Here is a 15448-nt window from a genome sequence, read left to right as displayed (position 1 = left end):
GAGTCTTTTTACTAAAAGCTGAAACTGTCGCCTTCCATTTCTTAAGCCTTTAAACTAACTAGTCTCTGAAATGTAGGTCTTCTTACTGATAGTGATAAATTTCACTATTTACTTATTGGCTAGAGGCTACATATTTATAAAAGTATACTATAAAAATCTACTATTAGGTCATTTATGCATTGCAAACATCAACTAACCCACCTTCCCCAGTTTGTTAATTACCATAGCAACTCCTCCTTCCTAAAAGTTTTTTTGGTCCGAAGTCAATAAATAATCCTGCCCAAGATTTTACTGAATCTCCTATTGTTATTTGCTCAAATGTAAATAGTTTATCATATTGTTAGGTTAGACAAAGAAATACAAAAGCCGGTCGAAGTTGGAAGAATCTGGCAAAAAAGTTTTTGCAGGGATGACTTAACTCTTAATTTAACATAAAGGATTTTTTTGCTCAGTAATCTTAGACACTAATCTAAGGAAAAACCTAGGTGTTTAGTTTTTTCTTTTCCTTTTTTTAAACAGCAAAATAAAGTGTTATTTACAGTATTATTAATTGGACACATGTGAAAATATGCACTTTTATTAGTATACATTGAAATTAAATTACAAAGTTATATACAAATTGCTAATCTATTTTCCATCTAAATTAATTTTTAAATTTAGATAGAGGTGCTTAGTTTTAAATTTCTTATATTTCAAGTTAAAGGGAAGATGCTACAATTGTTAGGCACATGGAGTTGCCTTAAAAACTCAATAGGAATATTAACACTCAGAATGATCATTTTAGGGTTAATTAATCTTTTCAAATGATGATAACAGAGCCTATTTGAAAGCATATGATTATATAAAAATACTTGAGAGAACTCATTTGGGTCAAGAAGATAAAATCCGGGGGGCTGGAGTTGTGGCTCAGTGGTAGAACACTTGCCTAGCATGTGTGAGGCCCTGGGTTCAATATTCAGCACCACATGAAAATAAATAAAATAAAAAGATCCATTGACAACAACAAAAAAAAAAAATTAAAAAAAAAGACGATAAAATCCCATATGGCTATCAGCAAATAAACAAAACCTGTGGAACTTAAATTATTAAATATTATTTAGAGAACAATATAGTATCAGGCATTTAAATAATGCTTATAAAAATGCATATGGGGGCTGGGGAGATAGCTCAGTTGGTAGAGTGATTGCTTTGCAAGCACAAGGCCCTGGGTTGAATCCCAAGCACTGCAAAAAAAAAAAAAAAGAAAAAAAGAAAAAAAATGCTTATGGTTTTCAATACTGGACTATGAGAGTTATATTAGCCATATTTACTTGAGTGTGTAATTAACCACTCTGTGCTTCAAGTTTCCATACAGAGATGATAGCATATACAAGCATTAAATGAATTAATATACATAAAGTACCTAATACAGTTCCTAGAGCATAGATATGCTTAATAAGTGTTAACTATCATTATTTATCTTATCAGCAACAGTAGCAAATGGAAAAACAAGAATTAAATGGTTGGAACAATATTGTGTCATGTCTGTGATCAACAATGTTCACGGTTACCCCACTGGCCACTGAATTATTTATAAAACCTACCTTTGTCATTTTTGGATGCAAGGTTACCCATCCACGAAATATCATCTAATAGTTCTTAAATTAAAGTTCATACAATGTCACTACCATTTTATATTCTCCCAAGATCATAACTACACTGACATTTCCATTTCTGGACTTAAGGCAGATTATATAAGGTGAAAATTGTCTTATAGTAAAATACATAGAAAGGCAGGATAAAAAGCCCAAACATTCTTTAAATGAATATCCAACCTCTTAAGGAGAAAAGAAATCTCCAAGGGTTATCACAAAAATGGAATCAGTTTGGGCATGGTGGTGCACGCCTGTAATCCCAGTGGCTCAGGAGGCTGAGGCAGGAGAATTGTGAGTTCAAAGTCAGCCTCAGCAACGGCGAAGCACTAAGCAACTCAGTGAGACCCTGTCTCTAAATACAAAATAGGGCCGAGGCTGTAGCTTAGTGGTTGAGTGCCCCTGAGTTCAATCGCCAGTACTGGTCCCACGAAAAAAAGATACATAAAAGGTCAATGAGCTCTGGACACTGACTGCCTGAGTTAAAAAAAAAAAAAAAAAAAAAAATATATATATATATATATTTATATATGTATATATATGTGTGTATATTTAACACTAAAGGTGTTTCTATCAAACTATGGAATGGAAGTTTTAAGGCAGAATGTACAGTGAGATCTATTTCTGCCCATACACTCAACATAAATGTCTATACAGGCTTAGAAGAGGTCTGAAAAGACCAAAATGTAACAGTGGTTAGATTATGGGAGCTTTGTGTTCTCTATATACTTATTAAATTAAAAAAAAAACTTCAGAATAAGCATATATTACATTCATAATAAAGGTGAAAGTTATGTGCATATATATATATATATATTTTTTTTTTTTTTTTTTTTTTCCTTTTCTTTTCTTGCAGTGCTGGGGATTGAACCCAGGTCATTGCGCTACCAACTAAGCTATATCCCCAGCCCAAAGTTATATATATATTTATTTAAATCAAGCAATAAACAATAATACACAATGAAAAAGGACACAAATATCTCTAATGATTCCCAGTTATCCATGCATTGCTCTCTCAGGGTTGCTAAATTCAACCATCTTGCCCCAGTTCTCCAGTTTCTTTTTCTTCTACCCTTTGCTGTCAAATGAATCTTCCTAAAGTACTGTGACCCTCTTAAAATTTCACTGCTTAAAAACCTTCAATAAAGTCCAATTTTCTATATAAGAAAGTAGAAATTCCTTAGCCTAGCATCTAAGCTCTTCCATAATTATGGCAAGCAATCTTTTTACTTTAACACACATTCCAAATAGTTACTTGCTGTTCTTTGTATGTGTATGTTGCCTACAGCTTTCATTTGTTCATGTGGTTAACTCCACCTAGAATACACTCTTTCCATATGCTAATGTTCTACCTAAAGCTTAGTCTGTTTACTGTCTTCTCCATGAAATGTTTGCTAATTTCTTATAGCCATTCTAAGAATCCATAAGTCTCTTCTTTGTCTCACAATTTTTTTTCTTACTTTTTGTTCTATCTTTCCTAACAGACAATGACTAACTTGGGACAAGATCTTCAGTTTGTTTATCTTTGTAGTCTTCTTACTGAATACTTATTGAATGAACAAAATAGAAAAACTGACAACTCAATGCCATTATGCTAGATATTTTTAAAGTGCCAGCCTATGACTACTGGGTTTCTCCTTTGAACACAGAACACACAAATTGTTAACAACACAGGATGGTTCTCCAGGTCTTTGACCTAATAAAATGACTGATAAACTTAATGGACTATAGATCCTTCATCTCACGAATGCTAACTTATTCTATGAACTGATGCTATATACACAGAGCATTTGGTTAATAGCAGTTTGGTCATCATTGATCAATCTCTTCAACATATTAGGAATTTAAGCTTTCTTCTCTGGGAAAGGGAAAGAGTTGTAGGGATGATTGTTGTCTTTTACCTTTTTGTATTATGCACTGTGGTTCCTCCCAGGACAATCCTCACTCCAGGAGTGGTACGGTTCAGGTTGTAAACTGTTAAAGCCTCCTCATAGGTGGCTCCTCCAATTACAAATACAATGATATCCTGAGGTCTGCAAAAACAAAGACAGATAATGTCACAGGATAAGAAAAAAAATTAGGGCAAAGATTTGTTGTTATTATTATATACAGAGTTTTAATTTCTTAATCTTTCTTTTTTTGGTGGAGGAAGCAGAATTAAAGCAGAATAGAATAAAGGGTTTAAAAAAAGTTTTAATTATCTGAAATTGGCAGGAAACAGAGCAGGAAATGCTGAATAGTGATTTGCTTTCTGTTTATGAGCGGATGTCTTATAATTTCTGTGCTGTGGATTTCAGAATAGCACAATAGTGTTTGCTGGAACCAAATGCAGAAATAGTCTTTCATATTCAAGAGGCCGCAGACCACCACACTGTGACATGATATCAATATAGCACTAATCTGTGCTTGTACCATACATCTCCTTTCACGTATAGCCCTGTGTCAAATACTTGGTACAGTGTTATTACAATCACTTCTATCCAAGGACCTCAAAGCATTTTGGAAAGTAACAGTATATTTGGATATTCCCATAACACAGGAAACATCTAGTATTTTGAGTGTACAAAAAGAATGTAATGCATAAATGAATGGCACTTCCAAGAATTCTACCGTTTCTTAAATTTTTTGTTTGGAGTCCTTTGATAAGCAAGAAAAAGAAACCACGAAAACCAAAAACGAAACAAAAAAAGAGTGGGTGTAATCTTTTTTTTATGCGGTGCTGGGGATTGAACCCAGGGCCTTGTGCTTGTGAGGTGAGCACTCCACCAACTGAGCAATCTCCTCAGTCCCTGGGTGTAATCTTGATACTGCACATGTTGACATATCACATATTAGCTCAGCCACTAGCTTCATTTGGGTGGCACTATGTTGTTTTACTATATTTCAATCTTTATCAAAATGGCTTCATAACAAATGAATGGATCTCCTATTAGTTTCATTTGCAGATATCAATAAGCAACCCATATATATATAGATTTTGTGTGTGTGTGTGTGTGTGTGTGTGTGTGTGTGTGTGTGTATTGGGAATTGAACCTAGGTCCTTGTGCATGCAAGGCAAGTACTCTACCAATTTAGCTATATCCCCAGCCCCACAACTCATATATATATATATTTAAATTTATTTTTATTATAAACAAATGGGATACATGTTGTTTCTGTTTGTACATGGAGTAACAGCATACCATTTGCATATTCATACATTTACATAGAGTAATGATGTTTGATTCATTCCGTTATTTTTTTCCTTCTCCCCACCCCTCTCATCTCTCTTTTCCTCTTACAGTCCCTCCTTCCTCCATTCGTGCCCCCCTCCCACCCCCCATTAAGTGTCATTATCCGCTTATCAGTGAGATCATTTGCCTTTTGGATTTTTGAGATTGGCTTATCACACTTAACATGATATTCTCCAATTTCATCCATTTGTCTGCAAATGCCATAATTTTATTATTCTTTATAGCTGAGTAATATTCCATTGTGTGACATATATATACACACACACACACACACACACCACAGTTTCTTTATCCATTCATCAACTGAAGGGCATCTAGGTTGGTTCCACAGTCTGGCTATTGTGAATTGAGCAGCTATAAACATTGATGTGGATGTATCTCTGTAGTATGCTGATTTTAAGTCCTTTGGGTATAGACCGAGGAGTGGGATAGCTGGGTCAAATGGTAGGTCCATTCCAAGTTTTCTAAGGAATCTCCACACTGCTTTCCAGAGTGGCTGCACTAATTTGCAGTCCCACCAGCAATGTATGAATGTACCTTTTTCCCCATATCCTCTCCAACACCTATTGTTGCTTGTATTCTTGATAATCACCATTCTAATTGGGGTGAGATGGAATCTTAGTGGAGTGTTGATTTGCATTTCTCTTATTACTAAAGATGGTGAACATTTTTTCATATGTTTGTTGATTGCTTGTAGATCTTCTTCTGTGAAGTGTCTGTTCATATCCTTAGCCCATTTGTTGATTGGGTTATTTGTAGTCTTCGTGTAGAGTTTTTTGAGTTCTTTATAGATTCTGGAAATTAGTGCTCTATCTGAAGTATGAGTGGCAAAGATATTCTCCCACTCTGTAGGCTCTCTCTTCACATTGCTGATAGTTTCCTTTGCTGAGAGAAAGCTATTTAGTTTGAATCTATCCCAGTTATTGATTCTTGCTTTTATTTCTTGTGCTATGGGAGTCCTGTTAAGGAAGTCTGATCATAAGTCAACAAGGTGAAGATTTGGACCTACATTTTCTTCTATAAGATGCAGGGTCTCTGGTCTGATTTCAAGGTCCTTGATCCATTGTGACTTGACTTTTGTGCAGGGTGAGAGATAGGGGGTTAGTTTCATTCTGTTGCATATGGATTTTCAGTTTTCCCAGCACCATTTGTTGAAGGGGCTATCTTTTCTCCATTGCATATTTTTGGCACCTTTGTCTAGTAAGAGAAAATTGCATTTATTTGGGTTTGTGTCCATGTCCTCTATTCTGTACCATTGATCTTCCTGTCTATTTTGGTGCCAATACCATGCCGTTTTTGTTACTATTGCTCTGTAGTATAGTTGAAGTTCTGGTATTGCAATACCCCCTGTTTCATTCTTCCTGCTAAGGATTGCTTTAGCTATTCTGGGTTTCTTATTCTTCCAGATGAATTTCATGATTGCTTGCTCTATTTCTGTAAGGTACGTCATTGGGATTTTAATTGGAATTGCATTGAATCTGTATAGCACTTTTGGTAGTATGGCCATTTTGACAATATTAATTCTGCCTATCCAAGAACATGGGAGATCTTTCCATCTTCTAAGGTCTTCCTCAATTTCTTTCTTCAATGTTTTGTAGTTTTCATTGTAGAGCGCTTTTACCTCTTTGGTTAGATTAATTCCCAAGTGTTTTATTTTTTTTGAGGCTATTGCAAATGGGGTTGTTTTTCTCATTTCCCTTTCAGCTGTTTCATCGCTTGCGTATAAAAATGCTGTAGATTTATATGTGTTGATATTATAGCCTGCTATTATGTTGAATTCATTGATGAGGTCTAGAAGTTTTCTGGAGGAGGTTTTTGGATCCTCTAAATATAGAATCATGTCATCCGCAAATAGTGACAGCTTAAGTTCCTCTTTTCCTATTCGTATCCCTTTAATTTCTGTGGTCTGCCTAATTGCTCTGGCTAGAGTTTCGAGGACAATGTTGAATGGAAGTGGTGAAAGAGGACATCCCTGTCTTGTTCCCATTTTTAAAGGGAATGGTTTCAGTTTTTCTCCATTAAAAATGATGTTGGCCATGGGCTTAGCATAAATAGCCTTTACAATGTTCACGTATGTTCCTACTATCCCTATTTTTTCTAGTGTTTTGAGCATGAAGGGGTGTTGTATTTTGTCAAATGCTTTTTCTGCGTCAATTGAAATAACCATATGATTCTTATCCTTAAGTCTATTGACATGATGGATTACGTTTATTGATTTACGAATGTTGAACCATCCTTCCATTCCAGGAATGAACCCCACTTGATCGTGGTGCATGATTTTCTTAATGTTTTTGGATACGGTTTGCCAATATTTTGTTAAGGATCTTTGCATCTATATTCATCAAGGATATTGGTCTAAAATTTTCTTTCCATGATGTGTCTTTTCCCGGTTTGGGTATGAGGGTGATATTAGCTTCATAGAATGAGTTTGGTAGGGTACCCTCCTTTTCTATTTCCTAGAATACTTTGAGAAGTATTGGAATGAGTTTTTCTTTGAAGGTCTTGTAGAACTCGGTTGAGAATCCGTCTGGTCCTGGGCTTTTCTTGGATGGTAGATTTTTAATGGCTTCTTCTATTTCATTGCTTGATATTGGTCTGTTTAAATCGTGTATGTCCTCCTGGTTCAGTTTGGGAGGAGCATATGTCTCTAGAAATTTGTCAATGTCTTCGGTAGTTTTTATTTTGTTGGAATACAGATTTTCAAAGTAGCTTCTCATTATGTTCTGTATCTCAGTGGTGTCTGTTGTGATATTTCCTTTTGCATCATGTATTTTAGTAATTTGAGTCTTCTCTCTCCTTCTCTTTAATTAGTGTGGCTAAGGGTTTATCTATTTTGTTTACTTTCTCAAAGAACCAACTTTTTGTTTTGTCAATGTTTTGATTAGTTTCTTTTGTTTCAGTTTCATTGATTTCAGCTCTGATTTTAATTATTTCCTGTCTTCTACTACTTTTGCTGTTATTCTGTTCTTCTTTTTCTAGGACTTTGAGCTGTATTGTTAGGTCATTTAGTTGTTGACTTTTCATTTTTTTCTGGAATGTGCTCCATGCAATGAATTTTCCTCTTAGTACCGCTTTCATAGTGTCCCAGAGATTTTGATATGTTGTATCATCATTACCCTATGTAAATGTATGATTATGCAAACGGTATGCTGTTACTCCATGTACAAACAGAAACAACATGTATCCCATTTGTTTACAATAAAAATAAATTTAAAAAATAATGGTTTTTAAAGGATAAATGCATATACATAGTATAAAATACAAAAGGTTACACTGAAAAACTAAGTTCCCTTCTCACTTACGCCTTTTTCTTTAAATATTTTTTCTTTTGGAATTAGGGATTAAACCCAGGAGAGCTCTACCACTGAGCTATATCCTCAGTTCTTTTTATTTATTTTATTTTATTTCAATTTTGAGATGGGGTCTTGCTAAGTTGCCCAGACTGACCTTGAAATTGTGATCTTCCTGCCTCAGTCTCCTGAGTAGCTGGGATTACAGGCCTGGGTCACCATGCCCAGCTAACAGCAACTTTTGACTAAGTTGATCACCTGCTCCTCCTGAATATATTTTCTTCTCTTGGCTTCCAGGACATTATATTCTTGGTTTTCTCCCTACTCCATTAGTTGTTACTTTTTAATGTCTCTTGATGGTTCAACTCTCTAACCTCTTAATGGTAGAGTGCCCAGATTCTAGTCATTGGTCCTTCTTCCTTCCTAACCTTACATATTCCTTAGATCTGCTCTAATACAGTGTCCACTAATTACATATGGTTATTCAAATTTAACTCAATCAAAATTAAATGTTCAGCTCCCTTAGTGCCATTAGACACAATTCAAATGTTCAATAGCCACATGTAGCTAATGGATACCTGCTAAGGTTTAGATATTATTTGAGGGTGTCCCCCAAGGGTTCATATCCTGAAATTTAATTCCCATTGTGAGGGGACCATGGTGTTTAGAAGTAGGACCTCTGGAAACTGATTAGAGTTAGATAAAGTTATCAGGGTGGAGCCCTGTGGTTGAATACTGGTGGCTATGTAAGAAGAGATAGAGACCAGAGGATACAGACAACATATTCTCAGAAAAGGAGCATTTTATTTATTTATGTTTTGATACTGGGGATTGAATCCAGGGGCACTTAACCTCTGAGCAACATCCCCAACCCTTTTTTACATTTTACTTAGAGACAGGGTCTCACTGAGTTGCTTATGGCGTTGCTAAGTTGCTGAGCCTGACATTGAACCCACAATTCTGCCTCAGCCTCCAGAGTCTTTGGGATTACAGGCATGTGCCACTGCACCTGGTATTTTTTTAACAGTAAGATTCCACATGCCATGTTCCTTAGGGTAAGGGACAACTCTACCAATGTCGGTTATACGGTTTTATCTTGAATAAATACTGATGAATTACCCAGATTGTTGAAACATACAGATTAGTCCATTAAGAAGAGGAGAAAGAGTTTCTCCCCAGGGGTACAGTGACCATCTTGGTGTTGGGAGAAATCAGATGGTAGTACCTTTGTTTTGAGTTTCTGATTTGATAAGTCAATTTAAAAAGCAGCTAAGTAGACAGAATCATACTGGAAAATGATGATACTTTTCTGTAGCTACTCTCTATTATCTACCTCAAGGGTATAGTTGTCTCTATGGAAAAGAAAAGTGAGAACTAGGAGAGAATAAACTCAGGTTCCTAGAATGTTGTCCTTTGGTTGATAATTTCAGGTTGCCAGGGTATTTTTGAAGAGGGAAGAAAATGTCATGGATAGTTATCTGTAGGTACAGGTTATACAAATGTATGAACAAAACATAAATACAAGGATAGGGTCACAGTACTAGGTTCAACTATATACCTAACAAAAATGACTGTGCTACATTTGGTTATGAATACATGAATACATGTTTTCCTGAGCTCTTACTACTTATTCAATTTGGTTTAAGGAAGAATATCTATGAAAAAAAAATTAATATCTCTGTTGTTTTTCCTTTCCATTCCTTTCCTCAGTGAATTTTAAAAGCAGATGTTCTGATGAAGCCAATGGTAAAATATTCAGCAAAATCTTTTATATGATGGTCAAAGTTAAGTGGAAAATACAAGTTCAATTTTTTGTGTACATCTTCCTGTGTTCTGTAACTCACCATACCAACCAAAGGCATTAATGAAGGCAAATAGCAAACACTGGAAAACAGCAGCCAGTTTATGCTATAGCCAGCTATAGAAGGACATCCTAAGAACCCAATCAATTTGTATTTTACTTTGTTAGAAAACTTAAAAATTTTTCACATACAGTATTTTTGCAAATCATTATTTTTAAATGTAAATAAGTTAGGCAGAAAAACAAATTTTCAAAAGGCAATACTTTGTATAATTTGTGGACCTTATATTTATATCTAAAATTCAAAATTTTCAAATACTTACAGATGATAAAATTCTTATAAGCATTTACTGCAGGGGGAAAAAAAAAAGCCAGTAAAAAGAACTTCTGCTTTTATAGAAACAAAAGTAACTTGATGCAACAAGATTCTACTAAACTTATAGAAACATGGAAAGTATTTCCTTTTTAATTGCTTGACTCTGGAAGGTATAATCATATAGCTCCATTTTCCCAAGTGAAAAGTTTTCTTCTTATTATTTTTTAAAAATCAAGGATAAGAAGCAATTCTGGAGAGGAAAAAAAATAGCCTAATAATATTATATGTGGGAATCCCATCTGTAGAATAAAGATCAAATCCAATTTAAGGATATGGCTATATTGCCAAACAGGTTAACCATTAATTTAATAGCTAAGGGCTAGAAAATTTCTACAATACAAGTGTTCTGGTTTTGTAAAGTTATATTCCTGCCACATCTCCTCTGATACTTTCTAGTATTATGACACTAATAAAACCAAGATGTTCTAGCATGAAATTTAAATCATTATAAAGATGACTAAAACCAATGACTTTTTCAATGTGATGAACTAGAGCCGAGAAAGTACCTAGAACTGACAGTGGGACCAAGTAGATGCAAAGTCAAAATATTATACAGGGTTAGTAGCAACCTGCAAAAATCTAAATTTTCTGTGCCATCAACTAAAGTTATCCTTTGGTTCAAATTTTCCAAATACAAATCTTGGCAAACCAACTGCTATACATGCCTACATAATTTAATGAACAAGTATTGAATACTTATTATTTGTAAAGCACCATGTTAACTGTTGTGAAAACCTCAAAAATTAATAAAATGTAATTTGTACTTCAATAATACTTAATATAATAGCTAATGAGAAGGATAGATATACATATTACAATTAACTACTGTCTCAATATCCAGAGATAAGGTCTACTAATAATTTCTTATTTATTTATTTATTTTATTTATTTATTTATTTGGTGTGTATGTGTACCAGAGATTGAACCCAGGGGGGCTTAACCACTCAGCCACATCTCAGTCCTGTTTTATATTTTATTAGAGACAGGATCTTGCTGAGTTGCTTAGGACCTCACTAAGTTGCTGAGGCTGGGTTTGAACTCATGATTCTCCTGCCTCAGCCTCCTGAGTTGCTGGGATTACAGGCATAAGCCACTGCACCCAGCATCTTATTTATTCTTTTAGAAATAGTTACTGTAGCCGAGCATGGTAGCTCAGGCCTGTAATTCCAGCGGCTCAGGAGGTTGAGGCAAGAGGATTTTGAGTTCAAAGCCAACCTCAGCAACTTAGTGAGGGCTAGCCAACTCCATGAGATTCGATCTCTAAATAAAATATAAAAAAAAAAAGGGCTGGGGATGTGGCTGAGTGGTTAAGCATCCCTGGGTTCAAATCCTGGTACCAAAAAAAAAGTTAATGTATGTGTGCATGTGTACATATACATGTTTGCATATATATTTATTTTCAAGCATATATTCTTTTATACACACATATATAGTCACATTTATGCTTATATATTTTTTTAAAAGTGATATGATAGCATCTTGCTTTCTATACAACAGAAGTTTTGCATATCACCCCACGGAGTTATGCCATTTTAAAACAAGAATACATAGTAACATACTGTAATTTAGATAACCAGTCCTTTATTAATGGGCATTGAACTTGTTCCTAGATTTTGCTATTACAAATAATGTTTTGGTGAATAACTTGTTTATATATTTTTGTATACATGTGCAAATATATTTGTAGGGTAAACTTTTAGAAGTGAATTATCAAGAAGGATTCTTTTGAAGTCTTCTGCAGTCTTACTTCTGTTAAGCAGAGCCAGGAGGTCATGCAGACATTTGTTGTTTTGTAAACATTTCTCTGTATTCCTCCAAAATTTCTTCAATTTTAGAAGCTTGTAATTTAGTTTCACTGTTTTCTCCTGACCTCCTTTCCTGGTCACTCTTATTCCCTAAAGTATTTAGCTCTGGCTTACTGTCCTCCTTTTTATTCCTTCTCTTTTCAAGATATTCAGTGACTCTGACATCAATGTAGATTACTCATCTAATACCCTGGTCTCCTCACTCACACTGATTCTTTTATTCCATCCTTTGTAACCACCTACATCCCTGATTACAACCAACTATTCATTACACGAATCTTCAATTTAACATCTCTTTATCCAAGAACCACTTCTCAATTTTTAACCCAACTACAAAAATGTTCTACTATGATAACTCTTTGACCTCATCAGATTCACTCACTGATACTTTTTTCACTATCCAATATCTTCATTCTGTTTTCATTTTCTAAAATCCTGGTTGGATCCAACTATCTCCCTTCTCCACATTTAACCCAGAGTATCTAAAAGTTGCTGGAGAAAACCACACAAACCAGACTCACTATTCCAAATTAATGGCCACTAATAGGCATTCAACCTTGCCCAGAAGGTGTATTAACATTTCCCTGGTAAATCTGATTCTTAACCTACAAGATGACAACTTCACAATATTACCTGTTTTCACCCTCTCCCTTAAATGATAATCTGGCATTATATTTCACTGAGAAAATCAGAGAGGATGACTCCAGGTCATCAGGAGGTAAACCTGGTATACTATATTGTTTTTTCTCCTGTTAAAATGAAAGTACCTTCACCACTATCAAAGGAAATCCCTTTGTGATTTAGATATCCTAAGGATTTTACTTCTGCAGCTCTTCCTCTTTAGCTTTTTCATCATCTATTTCTACTTCTTTATTGGATAACTCTGAACAGATTACAAATATGCTCTAGAATCTCTCTCTTGAACTCACAATCTCTTAGATAGATACCATCCCATTTCTCTGTCTCCTTTATGCAAACTTCCTTAAAAAGTTTTATGTATATATGTCTCTATTTTATTGTATATCCTGTAAACCTAATTTGGTTTCTAGCATCACTGAAACTTAGGAATAAGAACATCAAAGACCTTCATATTGTCAAAACTGACAGATTCTTTCCTTCCTTCACCTTCTTTACCTCTCAGAAGACTGGACACAGTTTACACTCACTTGATGCCTTTATGACACCATGCTGTCCTGGACTCCCTTCTACCACTCTAGTTCCTCCTCAGTCTCCATTGCTGGCTCCCTTCCTCTAGATAGTACTTGATCCTTAGTGATCTTTTCTCTCTCTATTCTTTCTTCTTAACTGATCTTATCTAGTACCATGGCTTTAAATATCACTAACATGTTGTTAACTCTCAATTTAGCATATGATATTTCTATCTGGTTAATAGGCATCTCCAATTAAACAAGACTATTTCTTTAAAACCTAAGCATTATTCTTGACTTCTTTATCTTTGTTCCATTAATCTACACCACTAAATAAATCTACTGATTTTATTTTCTTCCTCAACCTCCTATCCAAACCACTTTGATTTGTTACTTGGACTTTCATGGTCATCTCCTCCTTCTATTTTTGCTTTCAAGAATCCATTTGCTTGACAAAGTGATCTTTTAAAACATAATTCAGTTCACACTGCTTACATGCTTAAAGCTCTTCAATGACTTCCTATGATAGAATAAAATGAAATTTAAACAAAAACTTTTCAGCAAGGGCCTACAAGGCCCTCTGTGATCCAGCTCCTATTTAGCTTTTCTTTTAAAAAAATTTATTTTTAGTTGTCAATGGACCTTATATGCGGTGCTGAGAATCAAACCCAGTGCATCACACATGCTAGGCAAGCGCTCTACCACTGAGCTACAATCCCGACCCCTATTTATCTTTTCAACCTCTCATTTCCTCCTTCCTTACTATACTCCAGCCACACCAGGCTTCTTTCTGCCTACCTGCCAAATTCTCCCTTTCTTCAAAGCCTTTGATCTGGTGTTGCCTTTACTTGGGATGCTTTCTCTTCTAATCATTATGTGATTGGCTTTCTTGTAATTCAAAACTCATTTTAAATAATCACTTCCTCAGAGAGGCTCTCTCTATCTAAAGTAGTTCTCCCCACTTCCACAGTTACTTTGCAGCTTATTATCCTCTTTACGTCCTTGATAGCACTTAGGTTTGTTTACTTATTTTCTCTCTGTCTCCTTTATTTTAGTTCCTTGAGGGCAGGTACCTTTTCTTTCCTGCCACTTCTATACTCCTAGCATCTAAAACAGTTAACATATTGAAGGTATTAAATAAGCATCTGTTGTATAAAAGAATGAAGTGATTAATTTATTAACTACATACATATTTAGACTATAGTGACAAATGCTAACAGATGCTAACAATTGATAAATGTGCCTTTTTGGGGAAGAGCATTATTTTGAGCTTTGTTTGGGCATGAATCATACAACTTAGAAAGGTTTGCTGTTGTGCACTAATCATACACAATATATTCTTCCAGCCTATGGTTTCCCTTTAGCAATATGTACCTAATTTCTTCCTCAGCAATTCTTATATGAAATACATAAGTTAACATTTTTACTTTATTCAAATTAATTGTCTCAAACATAGAGTTACATTTTTCAAAATTCCTCTCAGATGAATAACTTGGGTTGGTTTTCATTATTCCTACTTAGCTGACATTTCTGAATCTTGATGCCAAGATCCTTAAACATTTTATTTGAATGAATGTACTCTCTGTATTTAACACCAGATGTTCAGCCTTTCAACCTTGGATTTTTAAAAGATGATCTTTTTTTCTGTTTTACATCAAATTATAGAGTTTTTTTTTTAAAGGGACAAAGTGAAAAAATAAATTTTATCATATAAAAGAGTCACCTCAAAACATTTTCCCTTTTCAGAAATTCATTTTTTAAATACTATCCTCCCAAGGCTCTCAGATTATTAGTAGCTGAAATAACAGAAGAATTATACTACTAGTATAAAATTTTCACATTAAACTACCTAATAGGGTTCAGGTATATATCTTAGGCCCTGCAAAACATGTGGTCCAAGAAAGAAATATAGAAATGTATTTTTAACTAGTAGAATCTGTGTATATTTAAAATTTCAGATTGATCTAAGTAAATTGTTTTAGGACAAGTTTTATATTTATTAAAATTTACTAACTACTGGATTTAAATTACAACTAAAAGAAAGTCATCTTTTTCTCCTTTGTAACACATGGTTTTTATTAATTAGGTCTCTCAATTTGTGTGCTGACCACATTTGGCAAAGTCCAGTCCTCACCAAAATAGTAACAACCTGCTTTCAATGGCA

General features: G+C 34.6%; 1 protein-coding gene across 3 annotated transcripts in view; it reads right to left on the bottom strand.

Moving 5' to 3' along the window:
• Positions 1 to 15448, bottom strand: part of VPS45 (vacuolar protein sorting 45 homolog) — a 58498-nt gene that overhangs the window by 16007 nt on the left and 27043 nt on the right. For 2 of the 3 annotated variants that reach the window (XM_079107375.1, XM_079107377.1), the window contains one exon: positions 3533 to 3664. The exons of the other annotated variant lie outside the window; for it this stretch is intronic. In XM_079107375.1, the coding sequence (XP_078963501.1) occupies positions 3533 to 3664 (132 nt within the window). The remainder of the gene's footprint in view (positions 1 to 3532; positions 3665 to 15448) is intronic. 3 annotated transcript variants of the gene reach the window in all.

The sequence above is a fragment of the Sciurus vulgaris genome (genome assembly GCF_902686455.1).
Source record: "Sciurus vulgaris genome assembly, chromosome: 1".
NCBI lineage: Eukaryota > Metazoa > Chordata > Mammalia > Rodentia > Sciuridae > Sciurus > Sciurus vulgaris.
The sequence above is the reverse complement of the archived record's forward strand: the minus strand, read 5'-3'. Positions and strand labels throughout refer to the sequence as shown.